This window comes from Nothobranchius furzeri, chromosome 13 (genome assembly GCF_043380555.1).
Source record: "Nothobranchius furzeri strain GRZ-AD chromosome 13, NfurGRZ-RIMD1, whole genome shotgun sequence".
NCBI lineage: Eukaryota > Metazoa > Chordata > Actinopteri > Cyprinodontiformes > Nothobranchiidae > Nothobranchius > Nothobranchius furzeri.
The window spans coordinates 36495782-36523485 of NC_091753.1; the positions used below are offsets into that span (position 1 = coordinate 36495782).

Below are 27704 nucleotides of genomic sequence, written 5' to 3' on the forward strand. Positions count from 1 at the left end.
GAACATACTAATGAAACAGATCGTTTATCCAGGGAGGTTCTGTAATTTTCTAGCTGACAGCAATTAGGAAGGGGCTCGTTAAAGTGTCGCCCTTATTAGGTTACAGACCTCTCACTGTAGCAGCGACTACACGGTCTAAACGCCTTCTAAGCTCTCAGGCAGGATCCAATATTGGTGGATGCCCATGGTGACTGCTGATGGGTACCATATGCCACAGTAATTACTGAGCCTTGGTCTTAGGGTTGTGAGAGCTTCTCATTTAGTTCCTTTTTAGTCAGGTTAATTGGCTCATTATCAGACTACTCACCTTTTTATGCAGGCCTGCTGAGATGTTAGAGATGCCAGTGGCGCTCCACGAGGTTCTCACTAACCCTGGCCAGTGGACGTGCAGGACAAGAGGAGAACGAGGCTGACAACTGTTTATCCAGCAGCAGATCAGATGCCAGCTTGTTCCTCTTCTGGGTCCAGGTTTGTTCGGATCTGTCCAGAAGGGGACTCCTCCAGTCCAGATTTCCGGTGTACTTTAGACATCCAATTCTAATTAAGAGGTGTCAGCATCAAGTCATGGTTCAGAACCAGTTTAGAACTCCGAGGAACAGTGAAAGATGTGTTATTCAGATTTGATTAATAGAGTGAAATCACACAGTCAGCTTTTTAAGAGTCTTAAGTGTACGATGTGCTCATATTATTTTCTTGGATTTGACTCCATTTTTGTCCAGTCTATTACAAAGTCCAGTCTACTAGAGTGGTTCTCTCATGGATCCAGCATCTCCTGTGTTGCTTAGCCATTCGTTTTATGTTTTCACCGTCCACTCAGTGTCTCTCCTCGTCTCTTGCTGCTGCCCCAGATAGAGATTTAGTTTTTCTTCCATGGTAACGCATTATTTCTCTGCTGGTGTTGCTTTTCAGCTAAATGGTTGTTGTCCCAGTCTTCCACATCCACACTGATACAGATGCCTCTACGTGGAAGATGCTTTTCCATCGTTAGTGATTAGGATGACCACAGCCTCACCAAGCCTTGACTGGGTAGTTTAATCCAGATGGGTGAAACCAGGATAAGCACTTGAAAATAAGATCTGACTTTATAGGTTTATAACACCATAATATTCATAGAAACAAAGCAATGGGTGCAGGAAACAGGAGATGCAGGGAGATGAGCAAGACAGCCTTTTTTTATTTTTCCTTTTTTTTTTTCTTGAGACAGTTCAACAGCGTTTTCCCCTCTGGTTACGTTGATCTTCCACATCTGCCACAACAGCAGCATCAAGGATCTAGAAAACAGGAACAGAGAGAGAGAGAGAGAGAGAGAGAGAGAGAGAGAGAGAGAGAGAGAGAGAGAGAGAGAGAGAGAGAGAGAGAGAGAGAGAGAGAGAGAATACCATATCAATGGTTGAATGTTGGGAGGACGACGTTCATTTAGGAGCAAGAACAACAAGGATATTAGTACTTAAAGGTAAAAGGAGGCATAAAAAAACATTCAAGGCAGTAATAAAAATGAGAGGAATTAAAAAGGCTTTGACATATTTTTATCTTTCCCATTGGCTTGATTTAAGAAAAAAATCCCTGGAGACATCAATTTATTTTTTATTTTTGGTTTCCCCTTACCGTAAAAGCAAGGGAGGCTTCTATTCCTGAGGAAACCCACTTTTATTAACTCCCGAGGGAAGAAGGAGCACAACTAAATAATTTGAAATGGAGCAGCAAATGTATTTTTTTAAACTTTGTGCCAAAATCAGACTTTGCTTGAAGCAAGAAGTGACAAGGATAAGGCTGACAACTCAGTTCTTTGTCTCCAGAGATATTTAATGCCAAAGAAAAATCAGATTTGCATTTGCTTAATTTGATTCAGCAAAAGATGCTAAATTAAATCAGATAATTCAAAAATGTAATATATCAGATTTAAATATTTCAGAATATTTTAGAGTCTAACAGCTGCCTTGTCTTTTTATAAATGGCAGCTGTGTGTAACTGTATAAATATATGGGTCTCGCCTTACGTTTTTGAGGAGATTAATATTTGTTTTAAATAAGGAAGATTTATCAATTCAACCTTCTTTGCAGCTGCATCTAGAGGTTTAGAGAACGACACATTTAATGGACTTTTCCACAAATGTTACTGCTTCACTATGTTTAGATGTTTTGCCGCTTTTTTGTGGTGCATTAAAATATATTTACAAAGGTATTGATAGCAAATATTTTCAAGATTTCTACAATTTATCGTGAAATGCTGTTGTTAACTGAGTCCTGATTGATACAGCCACTTGTTGGATAATCAGTGCTTAGAGTTTGAAAGAATTGTGTTTTTTTTTTCTTTTTTTTACCCGCCTCTCGAGGGTTCTTAGTCAGAAGAATTTCTGGGGAGTTTTCTGGTCATGGGCACAAGATTTTGACGTTTTATTGCCTGAGTCTCTCAATTATAACTACAGTCTTCTGGCACACTGATCTATGATCCTGGAAACAGAACAGTTCTTGGGTAGATGGAAGGTGTTCGTCTCGGAGGATGTCCAGGTTCCAGTTTTAATTTATGCTGATGTTCTGAAGCTGAACCGTCCAATTTCTGCTACTTTTTCTGAACACTTATCTGTAATTGAGGTTTTTTGTTGGAGGGAAGTAGCTTAGCTGCTCTTTTTGACACTAGACTATCTTGCAAAGACTGTCTGTGCAGATGTAAGCTCTGCTCTGCCCAGATCCTAAAGTTGAATCAGCTAGAGGAGAATCCTGAGGCTTGCTGAACTTTTCCAGAATCTTGCAACATTTTTTTTACCAAGTTTATTTTATTGCAATGGCAAAAAACAAATGTATAATTATTGCAATCCATCTTATACCCCTTCGCCGCAGCAGTAAAAGCTGCTACTGGAATTAATGCATGTCAACCACTCCTTGGTGTGTGTGTGTGTGTGTGTGTGTGTGTGTGTGTGTAGAGTCATTCTTTGCAGCCACGACACATCTTTACCATCTTCCCCTCCTTTACTCCCATCTCTTCCTCTCCTCTTTCTCACCATATGGCAGCAGATTAAAGGAGATGGAGAGAATGTAAAAAGTGAAAAGAATGTAAAAAGTGAAAATAGTGTGCAAGATGCAAACGGTGTAAATGGTGAAAGATAAAAGAAAATGGCAAAAAGAAAAGAAAGGAATCCTGATTAAAAAAGCAAAGGGCCAGATGGCAGCATGCTGGACTGGATTAGATAAATACAGGACAGGAGAAGCACGAAAGGATCAGAAGACTTGAGGAGGAAGTGTGCAAGTCATTACTCTTTAAGTGTTGTGTTGGAGCGATAACTGGGAGGGCAGAAGACCTTCAGATCTTAAACTTCCTCCATTCAACACTATGCGGCTGCCTGTCATCAGGTGCTGCTGGAGGCATCCAAAAGTGGCAGATAGAAGAGAGATGAAGCAGGAAGCAGAGCAGGAAAAAGCAAAGAAAACATGGAGAGAAAATAAATGACAGTAAAAAACAATGACTTGAGTGCCGCTGAATGAAGCAAATGCGGAAAAGAGAAAGAGAGAAGAAAAGTCAGGACAGTTAGTAAATAGGTGAAGAAGTAAACAGGGAGGATGTGGAGGAGCTTTGAAAAGACAGAGTTGGGGATGGGGGGGTGGGGGGTGGGTGGGGGTGAGTGGTGGGGGGGGCAATCCTGAGAGCCAAACTCACAGAGACAGGTGGCAGTGAAGAATGAGGTCGGTCATACGAGATGACAATGAAGGGAGTGATGATAGATTAAAATACAAGGAGGACAGACAGGCTACAGGGTCATAAAGGGGCCAGAACACACTCACACTCTCTCACGTACACGCACACACACTTCTACTTCACACACACTCACTCACATCCTTATGCTGTACTATTTTTCTATCCTACCTAACCTTGTGGAAACATCTGTACCTGGCTCAAGAGAGTTAAATTCACAAATGCACACAAAGACCTGCAGGGATTTAGATGCTGACCCAGATATATTTTTTTAACAAATGCCTTCATCTTGAAGGATATGGACTCAAATTTTACAATCAAAGTTGCTCTATACTGAATGCACGTTTTAACCGTGTTTACCTGATGCATCCTGATATAATGTCTTGTAAATCCCAGCATCCTAGAGGATGATTCATATTTCACAAATGTACAGACATTGAAAATGTGCTTAGCTTAGCAATGACTTTGCTAAAAAAAGTCATATGTTGGGGTCAAGTAGACAATCATTCCTGCTAATTCAGCAGGAAATTCCTCCACAAACTGTAGTATTCAGGTAAAAGAGCTGCTTCTAAGGCTATGAACTCATGTATGGTGCTTTTGTCTCCTGGGGTTAAAGCTCCATGGAGGGAAAGGCTGGATTATCGTTAGTGGTGGAGAAAATGCTGCAATCTTTCCACCATTTTTCTCAAAACGTTACAATTTTTAAACACACGAACACTTAAGAACAATACTGGATGTTATATAATTTTCTTGCTCATTATGTGGTGGCAGTAATTGTTATTTCACATTACAAAGAGTGAACAACCTTAAAATGTACCCAATAATTGATGAATGTATAATAGATATTTTATAGGCTCATTTAACCCTCTCAGGCTCAAATTAAGTTTTGATAAAAGGATGAACAAATAAGTCCTTCAGGGGTACCTCTGAGTTAGAAAATGCTCATGAAATACATATGTGGAGTAACCAGGTAGGTAGGTTTTAACTGCTGCAAATCTGCAACGCCTGCCTCCAGAGGGTTAAATATATAAATGACAGGGAAACCTAACATGTGTTATAAATGTTAGACCCCACCCGTGCCACTCCAGCTATGTTTTCTGAACACATTATTGGCTCAGCTAATTAAAAAAGTAAAAGGGTACTCTGCAATTTATACAAGTGTAATAAAATACTAAGTGGCAACGTTAGGGGTGAAATCAGAATATAAGACAAATTAAAAAAAATGATAAAATTGGCTTCATTGGTGTTGTGGCTTCAATAGATTTTTGGCATTTGTAATTCAGGGTTATCTGGATTACAAATGGAACATTCAATATCCACTTTGAAAATTGATTCAAGGAGTCTTTAATTACTTCCACCATTAATGCCATTTATATGTTGGTGTGAGGTGGAAAAGAGAAAATGTTTGATTCTGACAACAGCCAGGGTAGTGCAGACAAGGTCTTGGCATCTTTTAGTGTCCAGTATGCTTTGTTTTGTTGTAGTTGGACATTTGTTTGATGTGCAAGGTAAAAAAGGCAGAAAAAAACATTGTTCTTGCATTGAAACAGCAGCCTTTTTCTTGTTGTTTTCTCTTCCCTCCATTACAATTTCACAGTGACACCTGTTTGCATGTCTACATAATAATTAGACACCTTAGACACAAAACAAGCAGCAATCATTTCTGAGCGTCCATGCAGCTAAACAGCTAAATGGGCCTTTGGCAAAGAGAAAGTTTGTGTTTTAACCCTCTGATGGCTTTTCTTAACATTAAGTAGTTCAAAATAAAAAAGTAATATTTTTTCATAAGTAATAACAATAGTAGTAGTAATAATAATATTTAAAATATGTTTTTGAAGCCAGATCTCAATGAAAACAACTCTATGGACATTTCAGTGTAAAAAGCCAACGCAGGGTTTGCAGGTTAAAAATGAGACCAGGCATGTTGCAGAAATTGTCAGCGCTCCAAATGAAACGGACAAAATAACTAGTAGATGAATTACCACGGTTTAAAATCCAGTGGTGTTTTGGTGCAACAGCAAAAATGAGCATCTAAGTTAGTGCTTCCTCACTTAATCACTATTGGTTTGATCCAGGGGAATGAAAGTGGGTTTTGTCTCATTTTTATCTTTAGAGACACCCATAGCCACGAGGCGTTGTTGCTCAACATGCCTTTTAAAAAAAAAGTCACTTGTTCTTGCAAAACAACAGTTTAAATTGATACACAGAAACAACAAAAAGAAAGTTTACAGAATGATAATTAAATGGTTTGTTTTTCATGTTTGGTCACACTTTGTCCTCCAGGCTCAGAAGAGCTGCGGCTTTCTCTCCGATCAGATCAATGTTGTCTCTTTCTGCAATGCAGCAGTCGGTGAAACATCACAGACACGGCTACGCCTAGAGCAACCCCAACAGTTTTTTCTACACGCGCACAGAGAGAGAGGACAGAATCGAGGTTTGTTCTTCGCTGCAGGTTGCCCCTGAGTACAAATGATCCCAAATCAGAGGACAGAAACACACAACATGGAAGACCAATGGTGGCTTTCCTCTTTCTTTGTGTTTGTCTCAGGAGAAAACATCAGACTGTGTGCTATTTGGGAGCTCCTTGAGTGTCATCGTTCAGATATTTAAGGCATTCTTGAGTCTAAAACTGTTAATTAAGTCTATTGGGGTAATGTCTGAGTTGGAGCATATGGTGGCACCCCGGTGATGGAGTATATTAAAGACTGTTTTTGGTTTAAAACTGCAAAAATTCTCTCATTAAACAACACTTTCTCACTCCCAGCGCGTCAAAAACAAACGCTTGGTCAGCCACCCTCCACGTCAGACCCCTGACGCCAAAAGTGCCCTTTTTCGTTACTTATGTGCGAAAATGGGTTTTCCCCTTATTTGACTGCAGATCCCAATGCAGTGTAAAACTGAAGCGATGGGATGTCCGCTACCGTTGCATCCCAATGCAGCGTTACACTGGCGCGATGGGATGTCCGCAGCCAGGGCACCAAACAAGCTCATTGTACCTCACCTTAACCCTATCCTCTTATTTAACCTTCCCCTCACCCCTATCCTAACCTTAACCATCTTGCCAGCGAACACGTTGGTGATGTGTCGATCGCTCTAAAAGCTGGCTCTATGAAGTGAACGGCGGGAGCCGCCTCGTGATTGGTCGAGTTTGGACCGAGCCAACGCGAGGGGGAGGTTTCAACTACCAAGGTGGAGGTTAAAAGTAGAGGGTATGTGTAACCTCCCCCTCGCCAGATGGTATGTTCTAACGTTCCCCTTGGGCGGCAAATATGAAAATTCACAGTAAGACTCTGACTGTCACAGTCAGAATTCATGGGAAACAAACGCTTGATCGCAGTGAGAGTAACGTTTTAGGTAGCAAGAGGGTTAAGGTTAGGATGAGGGTGAGGGGAAGGTTATAAATAGTGAAACGTTAAGGTTTAGGTGCGGTTAAATGAGCTGGTTCTGTGCCACATCAGCGGATATCTAATCACGTCAGTTTTACGCTGCATTGGGATCTGCAGTTACAAAAAGGAAAAAACCCTTTTCGCACATAAATAACGAAAAAGGGCACTTTTGGCGTCTGGGGTCTGACGTGGAGGGTGGCTGACCAAGCGTTTGTTTCCGACGCTTAGGGTGTGAGAATGTGTTAAATGTAATTGCTCTGATCAACGTTCTCCTGTTCATCTTTTTATTTTAACTCCCTTGTGGCCTCCAGTGTCAAACCGAGCTATACTCAATACAAACACCCGTAAATCAGAGCAAAGAAAACGTGAGATTTGTATTTTAAGCCTCTTTTAGTGTACAGAAATCACTGATTGTGACCTGAGCGGTGTGGAGCAGATTTAATTGAGATGTAAAAACTTAGAGAATTCAAAGTTCATAAGAGAGCAACCTTTCCCTGAACCTGCTGGCTAAGCCTCTTAATGCTGCTCATATCTCTTGTTCCCTGGCCGCTATCACCACGAGGCTCAATAACACCTCGTTTCAGCCCATTCACAAAGGGCAATTGAATGACATTATCAACAGCCGATAAAGTATTTCAACTCAGCTGTCTAAGCCACTCGTGTGAAAAAGTGTCTCCATTTATTCATTCCAATAAAACCCTGCTTTTCCTGAGTGGATTAGTGTTGAAGGGGTAGAACACTGGGGCTGGGGTTAATATGGAAAAGATAAATCTGGAAATGCATTTCACATGCTCTTCTGAATTTAGATCAGTGGAACACTATTTAGCATTTAAAGCAGCATGTAAGGTCACCTCAGAAGTTTGAATTAAATTTAAAAACAGAAAGTTTTATCTTTCCCAGCAAAGACTGTGTTACATAAAACAGTGCTACTTCAATATGCTGCATACTAATGAGGGAGATTATGAAAACTGTGCAGAATACTTTTTACTGTAATGTCTTTTCAGAAAAACACATTACAAGCCATAACCCACGTTACAGTTTCATCAAACGCATGGTCTCGCTGTGATTCTTGGTTTTTTGGAGCTCATTTTTGGCAACAGCAGGAACCCCGGGTCTGAATCTCTTCATGTCCCCAGTGAGTCGTGGAGGATGGCTGCTTATACTGAGCCAGGATCCTCTGGAGGTTTCTTCCTGTTAAAAGGGAGTTTTCCTCTCCACTGTTGCTTTATGCTTGCTTATTATGAGGATTGCTGTATAGTCACTGACACTAGTCAGTGACTTGATGCAATTTGCTGGGTTCCTTATATAGGAAGCATTATTTCTGATTGGCTTAATGAACTGTGAATTGGAATGTTTATTATGTGAAGTGCCTTGAGACGACTCTTGTCGTGATTTGGCGCTATATAAATAAACTTGAATTGAATTGAATTGAATTGAATTGAATGTCAGAGGAGCATGTTTTCATCATTCATCCTGGATGCTCCATCCAAGGTCACTCATCACTTTAGTAAAGATTTTATTGATGTTTTTTTTCTCGTTTCACTTTCTGTGTCTGTCTGTTTAAAGTTTCCAGTCATGAATCGCCAGTAACTTTGTCAAAAAGTGTTTTCTATCATCGACCAAACCCATCCTGCTCTACTGCATGCAGTTCGTTCACAAAAACAGCATTCATTAATAAGTTTCTTTACGATGGACAAACTAGTTATTTCAATAAATCTGCAGTGGTGTCTGTCTGTTATGAATGAATGCCTCGTGAGTCTTTCTGCTTGAAAAAAGAAAAAAAAACCTCTGGTGTTCCTGTTTCAGGAAAAAGAATTTGGTAAAGAAATAGAAAAATAAAAGACATTTACCTGTATTTTGTATGTACCTGTATGTGCTGCCTTAACGAGTGAATCCCCCACTGTGGGATCAATAAAGTCTATTCTATTCTGTCTTGCAGGGTGGAAAGCAATTTGGAATTTACTCATCAACATTCATAAAACTTGAACATCATGTCTCTGATTTGCTAACAGCAATGCAACTCATCCACTGCCTTCATTTGCTCCTTTTTTCTTGGGTAAAAAATGCAACATTTAGAGTTTATCTCCACAAATAACCCAAATAGTTCGCTTCTGCTAGCCGAGACATGCTTTGTCCTCTTCGGGCCACTAAATCAGCATGGCCTTCTTTACATGTTAGAGATGTAAGAAAATATCGTTACTCTGAAACATCAGGATATTTCATGTTGTGAAACTGAATCGGTATTCAAAAGCTGTCTATTTGTGTCGTGCATATCAAACTCTGACTGCTAGGCGGCAGCAGTTTTTACTGGTTTCACTCTGAAAGAACAAGATCTCACAGCAACACTGGCTGACTCACGGAAGTGTCTGTTCTAAATGTTCCAATTAAATTCAGTCTTAATAATGGAAAAGAATGTATGGCTACAATATATTGCATCGTCTCCTCTGTACTGTGATAGACGACGCCATGTCTGCTCTGGATAGCAGCTTCAGTGGCAGGCTGGTCCAGCTTTGGGAGAGATAGTTTAGGTCTTCCCTTCCTGAGGCAGTCAGACTCTATAATGGACACTCCTATATGCAGCGTATACAGTTGTAACATACCACAACTGTCAGCACCTTTCAAGAAATAAAAAATTTACACTATCGCTGTTATGTGGAACAATTATCTCAACTTACAGTTCAGTATTTTACTCTTGTGTACTCTAGTGTGACATCGTTTGTGTGCTGCTGCTATTCCACTGTACTTGCGCTGTTGCAATAATGCAATTTCCTCACTGAGGGACAAATAAAGGTATTCTTATTCTTGTTTTTATATACAGATTATTGCCTTTGCACACCCGTAGGACATTTCCAAATCCTAGAAGAAAAATGTGTTATGTTATTAGGTTTTTCAAATATGTAAGTAAATCATCTGGAGAGACTTAGTACTGGATTAATGTAATGGTCTCAGAAATTAGATAGAAAAAGCTTTGATCAACCTCGTGGTCTTGTTTTATGGTTGTTAACAGCAGAGGTGTGACCAAGTCACAGCTTTGCAAGTCACAAGTGAGTCACAAGTCTTTCCAGTCAAGTCTCGAGTCAAGTCCAAGGCAAGTTGAGCCCAAAGCCAATGATGTGGAAGTCCAAGTCAAGACCAAGTCCTTAACTTTGAATTTTCAAGTCATAATCAAGTCATCTGTCCAACTTCAATTTAATGACAATGATAATAAATAAATTCCAGAAATAAAGCTTCTTAAAGCTTCGTTTATTTGCTCAAACAAACAGAACTGAGACAGATTATAAACAAAGTGCTGCTGCATTTAGCGGTACAAAATCAAACCCAGATTTGTGTCCATGTTGTGCCACTTTTGTGCTAAAATATTAAATATGCTCAAGTCCTCATCAAGTCAACAGATGCAAGCCGATTCAAGTCGCAAGTCATTGGTGTTCAAGTCCGAGTCGAGACATAAGTCTTTATAGATTTTATCAAGTCAAGTCAGAAGTCATTAAAATAATGACTCGGGTCTGACTTGAGTCCAAGTCATGTGACTCGAGTCCACACCTCTGGTGAACGACAAAGGTGTCTGCATGTAAGTAGGTAGCTGCAATATCGAGGCCAATAGATGGAATTTGGTGGATTGTTTGCGGTAGGGATGGTGCTGTAGTTGGACTTTTGATTGTTCATGGACACACATGCTGATTTAAAAATTACCTGCGTGGAAGAATGGGGGAAGTCTACTTGTTTCAGACAATAGCGTAGCATTTCAGGTGAAATTATAGCTTCAAGTAGACAGAATTCCACTGAGGTCCAGATGTTTCAATTTCAAAATGAATGGGTTACCATAAAGAGTAGTATCAAACGAAAAAAACCAGCAACTAAAAACATAAATTTTTTGGGGCAATTTGTCTATCAAATGCATGATATACAAATAAAATGATCAATCACAGTTAGTTTTTTTCTTTAACTTTGGAGTAAATTCCTGCTTTCCAGAAACTGGAGTTATTACTAAACTGAAAGTAAGGATTGCTTCTCCTCCCTTGAGCATTAACATTCTAAAGAATCCTTCTAACTGACATGTTCACTTTGGTTTTCTGGCTACTTAAATGCTGAGGGTTTTCGTCTAAGCTTCTAAGTGAAGTAGGTGCCTTGGGTTAGCACTTTGTAAAATAGCCAGGTTATCATAAAAGTTGCATGTGCATGGTCTCAAGAGAACTCCTGTTGCCTGGCCTAAAGCTATGCAAACTACTCAATGCTTGCAGCTACATGTGGATTTTAGGTTGGTCAACGATAAATTATAAACACTGAGGTAGATTCTGCAAAACATCAGTTCTAGAAGAATCCTGAAGCGCTTCTTTATCACAATGGTGCCTTGAACCCAGATGACTTTGTTTTTGCAAAACATTTCTGATGTCTGTGGAAAACATGCAGACTTTTGTGGTTAAGCTTTATTTTATAGAGAAAATGATAGTTATAAAAATGCCACTTTGGAGCTAAACAGTAGGATATTGGGGTTTTAGCTGGGATTAAAATGGCCCACGCTTTGGGTTCAATTGTCATCTTACATCAGCACATTTAATTCTAACACCTCCGAGATCATCTGAACAGTGATTTAAGCTCCTAAACATTGTACCTAAAGTCAATTAGTTTTCAGGAAAAACTTCTCACCGATTTGAAGAGCTTGAATTAAGAAATGAGAGTTTGTAATGGACAAAAGCAGAAACTAAACCTAACTAGCAGAAAAAGGTTTTCTTCACATTGTAAACGTAAGTTTTTTTTTAATCTGAGTCATACGGATATTAAACAAAACTTTGGATAATTGCAGTTAGATTTTCACCTTCTGTCTCTTAATATATTGTAAGAGCACAAAGACGACATCTCTCCTTTTCATTCTCTTTCACACTCATGAAATTTCTTACTATTCTTTCCTCCATTATTATCTCGCTCAATTTCACACTCTCATTGCACATTGTCTTTTGTCATCCTACATCTTTTTCTGTTTGACGTTGCTTTCTTTCTGTCCCTTATTTGTATGCCCCCACCCGCTCTTTTTCTGTCAACTACTTTTCTGTCCCTTGCACACATTGCTGCCTGGCTTATGTCTAATTTGTTCCCCCCACCCCCTCCCTCCACTACCTGCTGGTTCCTTGGGAGACGAGGGCTCTTTGGCGACAGATGATGGTCTGATTTTCATCTCAATGGCTACCCTGGAAGAGAAGCGGGTCTTGGTTGGTGAAAGCAGTTCCTCATTAGACAAGGAGTCAGTCTTTGCCATGACACACTGTCCAGGGCTCTCCTCCTCGACCAATGCCACTGTGTCTTTTACAGGGTTGCTAGGTGACATTGCCCTAGATGGCAAAAGCACCTGTTCATCCTGATTGTCTGTCATCTTTGAGGCAGAACGAGGGAGGACTTGGCCCTGACTGCCTCCTTGCCCATTGCTCTGTGGTCTTGGTGCTGCAGCCGCAATAGCAGCTTTTCCGTGGCCGGCGCCTTGGTGGCTGTAGACCTTGTACCGAATCATCAAAATGATGATAAAAACAAGCACCGAAGCAACAATAATCCCTCCAATGATGATGATCATAGTTCCACCCAAGAAGTGGCTGTGGAGAGCCTGACACTGGCTGAACTCTGTGTCCGTCGTAAAAGACAGACATCCCAAAGGACGTGTTGCAGTCAGCGACGTGATGACATCATCAAAAACGGCCAGGACACACAATTCGTAGCTGCGTCCAGCGGCAAGGTCCCGAACCAGGAAGTCATTGCTGCTGGATGGGATCATCCTGATGAAGACAAAAAGAAAAAGAAAAGAAAAATCTGTATGAATTTCATAAATACATACAGATAGAGAAACAGTTTGACATATCCAGTGATTCTTTAAGACATAATGAACACAAACGTGCTCTGTGACATGGACATTTGTTAAGTCCACACTCACACACACTACTGTGGCATAAATTAGACATATACTCTTTATTTTGGGCATTTAAGCACCTGAATTAGATGAATATAACAGGGAAGAAGCAACCTTTGCTGGAAAGCACTTACATCTAAATGTTATGCCTGACTTGTTGGGGACTAATGCCTTGCAGCAACTCAGTAATCCTCCTTGACTGATAAGCAGACACACTGTAACCCTCTCACAGACATATTTGTATACAACACACTGGTTCCAACATTTTATTATGATGTTACTCTGTTAGCTTTATCAAATACAGAGCCACATTTAGACGTGCTGACAGGTAAACACTGCTCAGTGTGGTATAATGTAACATTGTGCTGAGAAAACCTGCAGCCTTGCATTCACGTGGACGCTGCTTTGACATTTGCTGCCTACCTAAACAATTGTAAAGATCAATCACAGCCCCATATGGCAGCAGCACTACCCGACACGGAGTACCTCCTCCGGCAGGACAAAAGTAGGCCTGACAAAATCTCATGCGAAAAGACTCAAAAATATGACAATGAGCCTGAGGTAGCCAGCAGGAGTCCACACTTTCCAAATATCAATCTGACTGTTCTTTTTTGGAGAGTAAACTGTAAGTCCGGTCTACAGTCAACAGGGTCAAAAGAAAAAGTGGCTAATGTTGTGATACCAGACACTACAGGACGCCCACTATGTCCATGATGAGTCAGAGATCCTGCTTTCACAATTGAATCTTGGTTTTGATGTTGTGGCTAATCTCTGTGAAAATACAGACAGCACTTGAAGTGAAGAGCCTCACATGGGCTGGGCGTCGCATTTAGATTTACATCTAGAGTTTGGATGAGAAAAGTACAATTTGTTGATGGAGATGTCAAAAAAAAATTCAGACTTTTTAGTTGTGATGTTTTAAATTTGTGCAGCATTTATGTTGGAATGAAGGCAAATATTTCTCCTAACCTTTGTGCATTAAGCATTTTTCTTAATAGCGAATGAAACCAGCATTTGTAAAATATTTAGTTTGAACATACACCCAATGGCAAAATGTCCTTTCTTTTTATAGTGCATTGGATAAACAAAACAAAAAAAAGAATTAATTTAAAGGTCTTTATCACACGTTAAAAGTTGTGTTATTAAACACACAGTAGTTTTAGCTTGCTAGAGTCCATCATTAATTGACAGTCATAAAGCTGAAAGTGGAATTCTCTCCTCGTTGTGCATTCATCTTTAATCTAACACCTGATATGTCTCCTCAGCCTTTATTAGTTTCTACAGGAGCGGTTAATCACTAAATGCAACAAAATAACTGTGTTCATGATTTAAAACATGGTAAATGGCCTGTATTTGATGTAGCACTTTCTAGGGTCCCGGAACCCCCAAGGTGCTTTACAACACAATCAGTCATTCACCCATTCACACACACATTCACACACTGGCGGGGATGAGCTACGATGTAGCCACAGCTGCCCTGGGGCACACTGACAGAGGCAAGGCTGCCGAGCACAGGAACCACCGGTCCTTCCGACCTGGTGTCTTGCCCAAGGACACAACAACAGCGGCAAACTGAGCAAGGCTCGAACCTGCAACCTTCAGATTACAGGGTGAGCACTAAACTCCTGTGGCACCGTCGCCCTATGCAGAAAAATATGCAGGAAGCATGCTGGAAGCAGACCGCAGGGCTAACATGCCAGCTCCACTTTGCTATAGACTGATCTGGACACTCTGAAGTTGAAAGCGTGGTATTCTGGCCAAAGGGGGTGGTGGGGTCTGAGTGAATTTTCATTAACCCTGTAAAGCGTCGTTTTAGCACTTACTGGTTCAAGAAAATGATTTAAAAGTATGAAAATGTTGCATAGTAGTCCTACATTTATTTCACAAAGTATTCAATTTAGCAGAGAGTAGAGACACTAGGGGTTTAGATGTTTAGGGGTTTAGTAGTGACATTTGGTGGGTTTTCAGCCTTCCATGTCAACTTGGTCTGCATAAATATGCAGCCAAAATATCATTCAGGGAATCTGTGACTTAACATGAGCAGATTTATTCTGTTTGATTACAGGTAAATGAGCAAGATTTTGTTGATTGGACAAGTTTAAATAACTTTAAAAGATAAAAGAGCTTCACACCTGTTGTCATTTCTATTCTTCCAGACCACTGAAAGCCCTTTACATTGCAGTTAATGATGACCCACGTAACACACCAATTAGCAAATCAGGGACTATAGGGCTTTATTGTGTAGCCCCCACCACACATTTTCATTAGAAACAACGCCACTGGACTTCTGTTCTCCTTTTTCCAAGATCAGTTAGCTCTCTTCCACTGGCGTCTTTAGTTTGAAATATTGACTGGGATTGAAAAAAAATAATACAGGTAACCCTGAAACTCCCTGTCCCTTTGATAGTTACATATTACCTCCTTTTACCCATGCCAAACTGAGCTGTGCCGTTGTCAGTTCATCTCTACATTACCACCAATCACCTTGACAAGGCATGCAACGATGTAAAATAAAAATAAAAATCTCAAGACCTCGGGTGCCTTGAGTGCTTCTTTGAATTCTGCTGTGTGTTAAATAATGAAAGCTGCTGCACTGACACACACTCTATCATTATATGTTTCCACACAGTGCTGCTTGAGGCACAACTGTCACCTGACTGGTTTTATTTCCCCGCAGAGCTGAAATTCATGATTCTGTGATCAGATAAACACTTACACAAATCTATCCCTGACGATTGCAGAAAGCATCAGTCTTTGATTAAACAATCCCAGTTCCTCTCACATTTAACCTGTTCCTCTTCCTGTCAGAAAGTAAATGCTGCAGATCCCGTTTCTGCAAGTTTCCTGGTAGAATACTCAGAAAATAATCACCCCGATGCAGAGAAGCTATGGTTTCTGCGTGTTTAACTTTTGTCTTTGCTCTCCTTTAATCTGCACTTCCTCGGGGGGTCTTAAGTTCAGTACATCTCAGGGAATTGTCAAACACCCGTATGTCATTGCTCCATTTTATCTAACTCATATTTCCCTGCTGCCTCGTTCATTTGTTCCTCCAAGTACCGTAAATCTTGCTCACTGCTCTCCCCATCCTCATCCATAGACATAGTCCCACCTCTATGAGAAACAGACTGACAGGTTTTACAATACAACACTGAAATAAATCATAGAATAAATGCCAGTGTGTGGATTTGTGTTTATGTACTCTGTGTTTGTGAAAGCCTGTGGGCAGTATGGTGCTGGCTGGCTCATTCTCAGGGCCAGGTTTATTGATGGCAGGGATATTTCACCAGGAAGTTTAACTTGGCAGAAAGCAATGTTTGCTTTTTCTCACTCTGTGTGTGTGTGTGTGTGTGTGTGTGTGTGTGTGTGTGTGTGTGTGTGTGTGTGTGTGTGTGTGACCTTGTACGACTGTGAAGTGACGTGAACGCATCCCTGGACTGCATTCCTGATAGGAATCAGAGAACCTGAACAGTCGTTGCGTCTTGCTTAGGGCAATCACTTGATGTGATAGCACATCTAGGTTGGGCTTTCCCAAAAGAGAACGCAAACATAAAAGAAGAGCACAAACAGACTTTTCAAAACGTCTTTGTACTTGAAGAACATGACATCCCGTTGCTTTGTTTTTTCACTTTCTTCAGTGCAACAAACTAAATCAAAGAAAGTTGGTTGAACCTAAAGCTGCATTAAGTTGAGTATCCATTTTTTTATTGTTTTCATCTCCTGACCAAATAATTGAATCTAACACGTTTTGCCATGATTTTGGGTAGAAGTAGCGATTACATTTATTTTAAAGGGGTTCAGGCCAGATAGAAAGGAGCCAGTTGAGGTGGCTTGGGCGTCTGGTCAGATCGCCTCCGGGACGCCTACCTGTTGAGGTTTTCTGGGCATGTCCAACTGAGAGGAGACCCATGGCAAGACCCAGGACATGCTGGAGAGACTATGTCTCTCAGCTGGCCAGGGTTGAAAATGGATGGATGGATGGATGGATGGGTTCAGGCTAGTGCCACTCTGTGAGAGTGTGTGCAGTGATGTATGCACATTCACAAGGAGGTTGTGTCTCTTTCAGTTAGGCACTAAGTTAACTAAGAAACATGCATTTGAACACCAATCCTGTCAGCAATTCATTCCTGGTTCTTTACTTCTGACTCAGGCCACTCGTTCTGGTTCTGGCCGAGTTCAGGTAATCAGAATCGGCCATATAGGCTGATAATTCCAGCCTGGATCACTGCAGTTATGTCATCATATCCTCCTAGTTCTGCCCAGAGTCATGCAACACAAGCGGCCTGCACAGCTGTCCATCATGCCTGGTACTAAGCACTGAGGGCAATTCAACTTTCCCTGGAACAGTTTTCCATGATCAACCGCCAAAATCCCCTGGTTCTCCAATGCTGTCCCCTACTTAACTCCCAGCACATCTTTGTATGCTACTTGCATTTAAGGTGATAGTAAATAATAAAAATAAATAAATAAATAGGTGAAAAAAATTGGTAAATAATTCAAAGGCTTGAATTTCACAAGAGTGCAGATTTTACTGACTGCAGATCTTCTAACGGCCACATGGTGTGCTCTCTGCAGCGTTCTCTGGAAATTACACAGTGCAGCTTTAAGGAAAATGATGGTAAAGAGGTCTTTAAACCTCATTACAACTCTTTTTAGTTTTGCCGTAATAGAAGAAATAAAATAAAACATGCGGTGTTTCATGATTCAAATTGAAGCGTAGAAAGGTGTCCTTAGGAGAACAGTAACACGAAATGCATTATGTAAGTGTCGTGGCAGATTATAATTAAACTGCCATGGAAACAGAAAGTGCAAGTGTTAATATTTGTGACAATATCATATTCAGCGCTGAATTTCACAGTAAATATAGAGCTGCTTTAAAAAAGTAAATCATGACATAATCAATAGTTTTGAAGTTATGAGCTTCAATCATTGATTTCCTGAAAAATTGACTAATAATGTTTTAAAACAAAACTGATGGAGATGCTTTGATGGAATTTGTGTTAATCTTCAAAAAACAGTTTAAAGAAAACCTTTTTTTTTATATTTATATTTTATTCAGGAGACATTTGTCACATAATACTTGAATAATTTAAGACTTCTCTGATTTGATCTAACGTTAACATCTACAAAATCTGCATGGACACAAACGTATAAAATGGTATTTTATTTATTTTGCAATAAAAGCACAGGTTAAGTTAAGTTTGAACTGAAATCCAAATGAATCCAACCTTCTATGACAGAGACCCAAATTGGTGAAAAGTGATGCAATCTAACTAGATCACAGCTCTCCAGCAAAGGTACATTTGTACTTTATTCTGCATCGTCAACCAGCATTTCTCTGTGCTGGTGCAATTTGTTCACATTTAAACAAGGTGTGTAGCATGCTTCTAAAGCAAAACCAAGTCATGTTTGCGTAAATAACTCATTTTGCAAAAAGTGTTAAATTTTTCGGGGTGTGTAAGATTTCAAACAAACCGAGAGTGGCAAGCTATTCCAAAGCTTTGGAGCTGCGTGAGCGCTCACCACAAGTCTTGTACTTCATCTTTGGAACACACAGCAAGATTTGTTCAGCTGAGTGGAGAGACCTAGATGGAGCTTACAAATTGAGGAATTCTGCTAGATAACCAGGAGCCATGTTATGGACAAATTTTTAAGTAAATATAATAATTTTTTATTTCACCCTGTAGCTCACTGGGAGCCAGTGCAGCCTGGCTAGAACGGGGGTGATGTGACAGTGTGTCTTTGTCCCAGTGAGGACATACGTTTCTCCAGGCTTGTGTTGTTAGTTGAAATCAAACATCCAAGTTACAAGTCAGTTGCAGAATTGCATTGCTGCTATCCAATCTGGGGTGAGATGTCCAAATATCAGGAAATAAGACTCCAAAACCTGCCGTCTGGAGTTCAGCTGTGATGTGGGTAACTTTTAGCTCCGAGAAACGGTGCACCGGTAAACCCGTCACTGAGAATGGCTTACATGGCATTCATTCCCACTAGAGACCACTGCAAATGTATTGATTAAACACGTGTTGCACTCCTTTAGGCTCTGAAGCTCACAAACGTTTCCTCCGGTTTTTCCTGTCTTTTCTGTTTGTTACCCAAGCTCATCTACAGATGGAGGCAGATACTCTGTTCTAATGCAAAAAGAGTGAAAAGATCTCTCTTCTGAATCTTTGAGCCAGAATATTATTAGTTATATTTGCTTTCTGAACTTAATGCTAAGAACAAGGCGATAAAGACAGACACACTGAATCAACGTCAAGGTGTGTAAAATTAATGACAGAAAGCACACAAGGGATAGCTTTGATCATGACTTTTCTTTCATTTTTAAAGCTTTGAAAAGCCCTAAATTAACATTGGAACTGAATATTCAGTGTTTGGCATGCACCTAACATCCCACTGTTACATGTATATCTGTTAGAAGTCCAGTCACAGTCTACGCTTCACAGCTCACCGCTCCTGAGCAGATTTCAGGTCCTCAATATCAATTATATCGCCACTGAACCAGACTGCATGAGACTGAAATCAGTGAACCAGATTGCCCTATACAAACAGTTTTTGTTAATGATCACCACTGACTGTAAATACAATGATGCCTCTAATTGTGTGGAAATTGGATGAAAACCTGCTTCAAAATCCTCTTCCTTGTTCCTCTTCCTCTTAGTCAAATGTTTTAAAAAAAGTGGAATATACCAGGAAACATCCACTGTCCTCAGGGTTAGCCTAAAGGCAGTTGCATGTTAACTCAGACATTAAAGGGTGAGAGGAAGTGGATGAAAAGTAGTTTTATTAAATATAAAATATCACTACCAACTCACTACAACTAGTTACACTTCACCAAAGTTGACTTTTAGATGAATGATTCCATGTAAGTGCTGCAGTTTATTTTTATTTGTCCTAAATATGAATAGTTTTCTTATTCTCCACATAGAACATCATAAGAGTCAATCACAAGCCTAATGTAACCAATTAACCAATGGCACACTCTGTCTTAGTAACCTCAATTACATCTATTAAAGTCACCATATGGTGTTATCTTCCAATCAGCTGTTTGCTTTATCTCTTCAAACTCTCATGGGTGGTTGAATCATGATGCAACATTTCTAACAAATCAATAATTAACCAATGCAGGGAGTTCTGAGTCTTGTGTATATGTGTCATGAGTCACAAAAAGGAGAGAGATCGCTGGGCCAGGCAGAAATGGTTTCACAATCATGCTAGATGGTTGGACACACACACACACACGTGCACACACACACACACACACACACACACACACACACACACACACACACACACACACACACACACACACACACACACACACACACACACACACACACACACACACACACACACACACACACACACACATACATGCTCGTATTTGTACCCAGGTTAGGACTTTGTATTGACTTCCATTCATTTTAGTGAGTCCACTATGCCTAACCCTTACCCTAGCCCTAACCAGCGTATTCCTAAAGTTATGTGTAACAAAAACTAAATTCACATCTTATCTGTAAACCCCACCCCTAGGCAGTACACTGTGCCTTGCCTTGGGGGGTTCCAGGACTCCAGAAGGCGCTATATCAAACACAGGCCATTTACCATTTTTAGTTTTCATGAAATCTTAAGTCTTAACATACATTATTTATAACAATGCTTTTATGTACATGTTTACATTACAGGTGCTGTATGTGTACTGTATCTAAATGCTGGTATCATTTACTAACTCGTTCTCCATTCCTTGCATTTAACAGTTTTGTCCAGCCCTGGTGGTAAATGATTAATACAAACTCCACCCTGGAATCAACAGACTATTCATAATCTACACTGAGAGCCAAATGAGAATACACAGTGGACACTCAGAACTGGGGAGCAACACATTCTCCCCATGGCCTGTGACACAGAGCAATCTGTTAGCCCGTGTATCATTCTGAATACCGAACATCTATGGTAATCATTTCATCTCTGAACACTTTTGGCTCACTGTAATCGGTTCAGACCTTGATTTTGTTCACACGGGATGGCTCAAAACTGTCTAATTTGTATCTTCATTTCAACAAATACATTTTAGTTACCACATGGGTCACGTCAAGGACACCTAATACACCCATCATGAGTGTAACCCAACTTACATAGTTCAAGTTCCACCTGGCCAGTATTTTCAGCTCACAGTTATTGTTGATTAAGAACAATATGCAGGAAATAGTGACCTTATAGAAAAGCCAAATACTTTCTTTGACGTTTTAAATGCCACACATGTCATTTTCTGTATTACATTATAATTTACTGCCAATTGTTTTTGTAAAGCCCTTTAATAAAGTAGTTTGGATCGTTTTTACAGCACAGAAAATATTGAACTGGCACAAATCACTGGCCTGTGAATCAAAAGGCATGTGTTCCATTCATGGCAGCTCCTCTGTTAGTATTTAATAATTGTCTTGTCTTAGACAAAAACAATGGCAGGTTCATTAGAGACACCTGTTAGAACAGCAGTGACGAGAGGTGCTGCACTGCTGAGTCGTCTGTGTGTTTATGAGTGTGTGTGCCCATTCTGAGGATGGGCTGACATTTCCGTTGCCAGTGAGGATATATATATAAATACTCACATCTGTGTGTTTCCCTGAGCCTGACATTTTCATGCTGTCTGCATTTAGCTAGCTTGACTGACAGCAAGATGTTTTGTTTTTTAAATGCTGTCCATCAATCCGCCCCTGAAAAGCCAAAATTCACACAAAGACACACACACACACACACACACACACACACACACACACACACACACACACACACGTGCGCGCCCGTTGTCACAGAGTCACGTCCAGAGTTTCGGGCTGTGACTGTTGATCTAAGCAAAACGTCAAGTGAATATTTATGATAATATGCCCTGGGTGTTTTTAAATAATTTAATGTGCCAATTATTCCTCCAGTGCAGGTAGTCCAGAGAAGATAGGGGCAAAAGGTTTGACAGCCAAGTCCCCATAGCACACGTGTCCTGTCCATCCTGGAACATGCACTGCAAAAAGTGACACACAAGGCGTTGATATGATGAACATACACTGGGCTAAAAAATACAACTTTGTTTTTTCTCAATGATGTAGATCTTTGCCTAGTTGGGGGAAAAAAACACCTAAAAATTAATACAAATGAAACAAGCATCCTACTATGCAGAATATAGAAGCCTTTTACAGTGGGTACGAAAAGTATTCAGACCCCCATCAAATTTTTACTCTTTTTAATTTTTTAAAGTTCTGTGTTTTTCTGTCAATTTGGGGTTATGTGTACACATTAAAGAAGAAAATATTTAATTGATTTAGCAAATGGCTGCAAAATAAGAAAGAGGGAAACATTGATGGGGACCTGAATAATTTCTGTAACCACTGCAGGTATTCACAAGCTTCATTATACTGTACAGATTTTCCTTTTGGGAGCTCATGAGATCAGGGTCCTGTCATGCTGCCCTTTCTGAAAAGGTGAATCATCATTTTTGCTTCCCTTTGCACCTGAGTCAGTATATTTAAAGTCCTGACGATTGGGTAGAGCAGTGACACAATCCCTTACTTTTTTGTCTCCCTCTATACATCCATCTATTTTCAGCTGCCTATCCTGCGGCAGTAGTCTAAGCAGGGAGGCCCTGACATCTCTCTCTCCCCAGCTACTTGGGCCAGCTCCTCCATGGGAATCCTAAGGTGTGCCCTCGTCAGCCAAGAGACATAGTCCCTCCAGCGTGTCCTGGGACTTCCTTTAGGTCTCCTCCTGGTTAAATGCTATTGGAAAACCTCACCAGGGAGGCGTCCAGGAGGCATCCTAACTAGATACCTGAGCCACCTCAACTGGCTCATCTCGATGTGGAGGAGCAGTGGGTCTACTCCGAGCCCCTCCCAGATGACCAAGCTTATCACTCTATCTCTAAGAGAGAGCTCAGACACCCTGCGGAGAAAACTCATTTTGGTCGCTTGTGTCTGCTATCTCATTCATTTGGTCACTACCCAAAGCTTGTAACCATAACTGAGGTTTGGAAAGTAAATTGACCTGTAAATCAAGAGTTTTCCTTCTGGCTCAGCTCTCTCTTCACCACGTTAGACCGGTATAATGCCCGCATCACTCCAGAGGCAGCACCAATCCACCTGTCACTTTTGCCCTTCATTTTTCCCTCACTTGTGAACAAGACCCCGAGATACTTAAACTCCTCATGTTGGAGCAGGGCCTCCTCTTGAACTGGAGAAAATAAAGTTAACAGCTGAAATAGCAGGAAATTATGCAATTAGAAAGAAGTGGTAGAAGAAAGTAATAGAGTGTGGAAAGGGGTCAGTATGTCCTCCAGCAGTCTTAGCCTGTAGCAGCATAACGCCAGAGAAAACTCTGAGTAACCTAGTCTTTTAGATGGAGGCATGTTGGAGGCAAGGGAGAGCCATCTTTACCGACTGCATTCTCTACTGTAGACTCCACCTCCCTCTACTCCCCCACTCGTCCAGATCTGGACTAATATCAGAATTTAACCATAAGCCCTATCAAAATTATTTAAAAAGTTTTAATCCTAGTATTAAAAGTAGACAAGGTGTCTGCCTCACGGTCTAAAGCTGGGAGTTGGTTCCACAAGAGAGGAGCCTGATAGCTAAAAGATCTGCCTCTTATCTTATTTTTTGATATTCTGGGAACTACCAGTAAACCTGAAGTCTTAGAGCAAAGTGCTCTGTTAGGAACATATGGAACAATCAGGTCACTGATGTATGATGGAGCTTAATTATTAAGAGCTTTATATGTGAGAAGGAGGATCTTAAATTCTTTTGTCTGAAATTCTGAATTTAACAGGCAGCCAATGCAGGGAAGCTAAGACAGGAGAGATTAAATCTCTCTTTTTAATTCTCATCAGAACTTTATTACCCCCATCCATGTTTTCTTTTCTATTTCACTTTTTTTTTAAATAAGTTCTATTCCACTTGTGCCATGTAAACCTAACCAATCAACACATTCTCACTCCCAGCACATCAAAAACAAACGCTTGGTCAGCCACCCTACGCGTCAGACTCCTGACACCAAAAGTGCCCTTTTTCGTCACTTTTGTGCAAAAAGGGGTTTTTCCCTTTTCTGACTGCAGATCCCAATGCAGCGTAAAACTGACGCGATGGGATATCTGCTACCGTTGCATGCCAATGCAGCGTAAAACTGACGCGATGGGATGTGCGCAGCCAGGGCACCAAACAAGCTCATTGTTCCTCACCTTAACCTTATCCTCTTATTTAACCTTCCCCTCACCCCTATCCTAACCTTAACCATCTTGCTAGCTAACACGTTAGTGATGTGTCGGTCGCTCTAAAAGCCGGCTCTATGAAGTGAACGGAGGGAGCCGCCTCGTCATTGGTCGAGTTTGGACCAAGGCAACACGAGGGGGAGGTTTCAACTACCAAGGTGGAGGTTAAAAGTAGAGGGTATTTGTAACCTCCCCCTCGCCAGATGGTATGTTCTAACATTCCCCTTGGGCGGCAAATACGAAAATTCACAGTCAGAATGCATGGGAAACAAACACTTGATCACAGTGAGAGTAACGTTTTAGGTAACAAGACAGTTAAGGTTAGGATGAGGGTGAGGGGAAGGTTATAAATAGCAAAACGTTAAGGTTTAGGTGCAGTTAAATGAGCTGGTTCGGTGCAGCATCAGTGGACATCCCATCGCGTCAGTTTTACGCTGCATTGGGATCTGCAGTCAGAAAAGGGAAAAAACCCTTTTCGCACATAAGTGACGAAAAAGGGCACTTTTGGCATCAGGAGTCTGACGCGGTGGATGGCTGACCAAGTGTTTGTTTTTGACGCACTGGGAGTGAGAATGTGTTGAATCAATACGTAAATAAAAACAGCAAAAACCTTTCTTGGGTCACATTTCATACCTCAAAGTTTTGATTTGAGTTCTTGCTGAGATGACTGATAATGACTTAGATTAACAAAAAAAAATTTCAAACTATAAAAAGATAATAATACACAGCAAGATAAAGAATTTTTTTTCTGAATCTGATGTTTTGAAGTGGGATTCTTCATTAAAACTCAGTTAAACATATATTTTTAAATCTGATTTGTATTCATTTCTTGTGTTTAAAATTGTTGCCTCCTGTGAAGCACTTTGTGATTCCACTTCATGTGAAGGTCTGAAAAGTGTTCGAAGCAGAACTCAATTATGAGTTTAAATCAAATAAAACACAAAAAATAAATAAATCCCCACCGTTTCATCTATTAAGTTTTCAAGGTACACATTTTAAACGCCTTCATCAAAAATCCAATCTTCTAGATATTCAGACAGCATTTAATGACGTTGCTGTAAAACTGTAGAATTAAAGAGCTAGACAAGAGGAACAGAATAGAGTCATTAATACATAAATCCGCACATACAGCAAAATGCAGTCCAAAATAAGTCATCTTCAAATGTATTATAATGCTCTGCAGGGGAACAAGAGATAATCCCAAAAAAGGAACTACACAAGTGTGTTACAGTTACAACTAGAAGCTGGTGAGATGAGTGTGAAATCTAGCCGTCAGTTCAGCTGGACGGATGGAGAGGAAGTTAGAGTTGAGGAGAATTTTCAAAATGCTATGCTCCTTTTAATTCAATTTACTGTTTCACTAATGGGTACATTACCATTGATTATGTGTAAATTAATAGAGAAACACATAATTACCAACAAGACTGGTGTTAGAAGAGATAGAGTTTTTATCATATTGCAGATTAGTGCAGATTGAATTACTATTTTATTGTTTTATAGCAAGATGCAGCGCCAGCAAAGGAACAATTCACAGTACAGTTTGCTGGATATTAACGTCTTTCCTGTTGCTTTTTCTTGCTGAATACACTTTTTAACTTGTGTTTTTATTGAAACTCCCAGCAAACTATTTTCCATTTAAACTTTCTTCTGGAAAGCAGCAGAAGCGCTGATAAGGACGAGTCTGTCAGTAATTCAGTCTGCCTATATTTCAGCAGCAAACGCTCATATTTCTGGGGATAATATTTACTTCGGCGCTGTTTGTGTTTTAGTGAATGCTTGATTATAAAGTGTGGCTTGTGGGTTTTTATAGTGTGGATTGGCATGCACACACCTAAAAAATGGCCCCATACTTTATTTCTTTATTTATTTTTTGGGTTTTAGTGAAAGCGACTCTCACACTTGCAGCTTGCTGCTGAAATTCCATTCTGAAAACAGCAGAAGTGCAAAACAGAATTTGACTATTAGATAAATCAGCCACATCATAATACAATTAATCAAATTTCTAAAGATCTTTGATCATTATTCCAGGATGAATTAAAGGTGAAGAACACTAAAGAACCATTTTTTAGTTATTATTTCCGATTACAAGCTATCAAACAAGACAAGACAATTATTAAATACTAACAGAGGAGCTGCCATGAATGGAACACATGCCTTTTGATTCACAGGCCAGTAATTTGTGCCAATTCTATATTTTCTGTGCTGTAAAAACGATCCAAACTACTTTATTAAAGGGCTTTACAAAAACAATTGGCAGTAAAGTATGATGTAATATAGAAAATTACATGTGTGGCATTTAAAACGTCAAAGAAAGTATTTGGCTTTTCTATAAGGTCACTATTTCCTGCATATTGTTCTTAATCAACAATAACTGTGAGCTGAAAATACTGGCCAGGTGGAACTTGAACTATGTAAGTTGGGTTACACTTGTGATGGGTGTTTTAGGTGTCCTTGACGTGACCCATGTGGTAACTAAAATGTATTTGTTGAAATGAAGATACAAATTAGACAGTTTTGAGCCATGCCGTGTGAAAAAATCAAGGTCTGAACCGATTACAGTGAGCCAAAGTGTGCAGAGATGAAATGATTACCATAGATGTTCGGTATTCAGAATGATACACGTGCTAACAGATTGCTCTGTGTCACAGGCCATGGGGAGAATGTGTTGCTCCCCAGTTCTGAGTGTCCACTGTGTATTCTCATTTGGCTCTCAGTGTAGATTATGAATAGTCTGTTGATACCAGGGTGGAGTTTGTATTAATCATTTACCACCAGGGCTGGACAAAACTGTTAACTGCAAGGAATGGAGAACGAGTTAGTAAATGATACCAGCATTTAGATACAATACACATACAGCACCTGTAATGTAAACATGTACATAAAAGCATTGTTATAAATAATGTGTGTTGTAGCATTATGGATGACCGTCTTTCTGGGACAAAGTTTACGTTCCAGCTAGGTCACAGCTGGGTCAAGATATAACCTTTATCCACAGATTAAAGCCATCAGGAGCTGGAGTGTCTGAAGAATAATCATCAGCCTGACTGTTTATCTGTGTCCATCCCAAGATGAAGGACATGTTCAGCTATTATCAAATAACTTAAAAGCTTATTATTATTAAGGTTTATAATAATCATCATAAATAATCATCATTTTCATATTAAATGTATTCTAATTAATGAAATGACTTATTAACCTTGGGTTAATAATAATTATTATTTATGATAATCAGTAATGTTTATTCAGTAACTAGAAGATGCCTTTGCACGTGTCCAGCTCATGCAGGATTCACTTCAAGGTAAATACTTCACACATGTTTGTGACGCATGATCAAAGCTTTCTTCCTGAGAGAGTGGGCGTGTCCTGGAGCTTGGTAAAACTAACCATCCCCGCCTTCAGAACCAGTTCTTGAACCAACACCACGGAGAAAGGGGAACGACCGTCCCTGAATCTCCACCTGCTGTTCAGTCACGCCGACTAGAATAACTAAAGA

The 27704-nt window shown here is 40.1% G+C and overlaps 1 protein-coding gene across 3 annotated transcripts in view; it reads right to left on the reverse strand.

The window, feature by feature from the left end:
• Positions 1–307: 307 nt before the first annotated feature.
• The window catches only part of zgc:172282 (leucine-rich repeat and fibronectin type III domain-containing protein 1-like protein), a 273026-nt gene continuing 245629 nt past the window's right edge, over positions 308–27704 (reverse strand). For all 3 annotated transcript variants that reach the window (XM_015951654.3, XM_054742727.2, XM_054742728.2), the window contains 2 exons: positions 12186–12832; positions 308–1271 (listed from right to left, as the gene is read on the reverse strand). In XM_015951654.3, coding sequence (XP_015807140.1) covers positions 1264–1271; positions 12186–12832 — 655 coding nt within the window. In that variant the 3' untranslated portion in view covers positions 308–1263. The remainder of the gene's footprint in view (positions 1272–12185; positions 12833–27704) is intronic.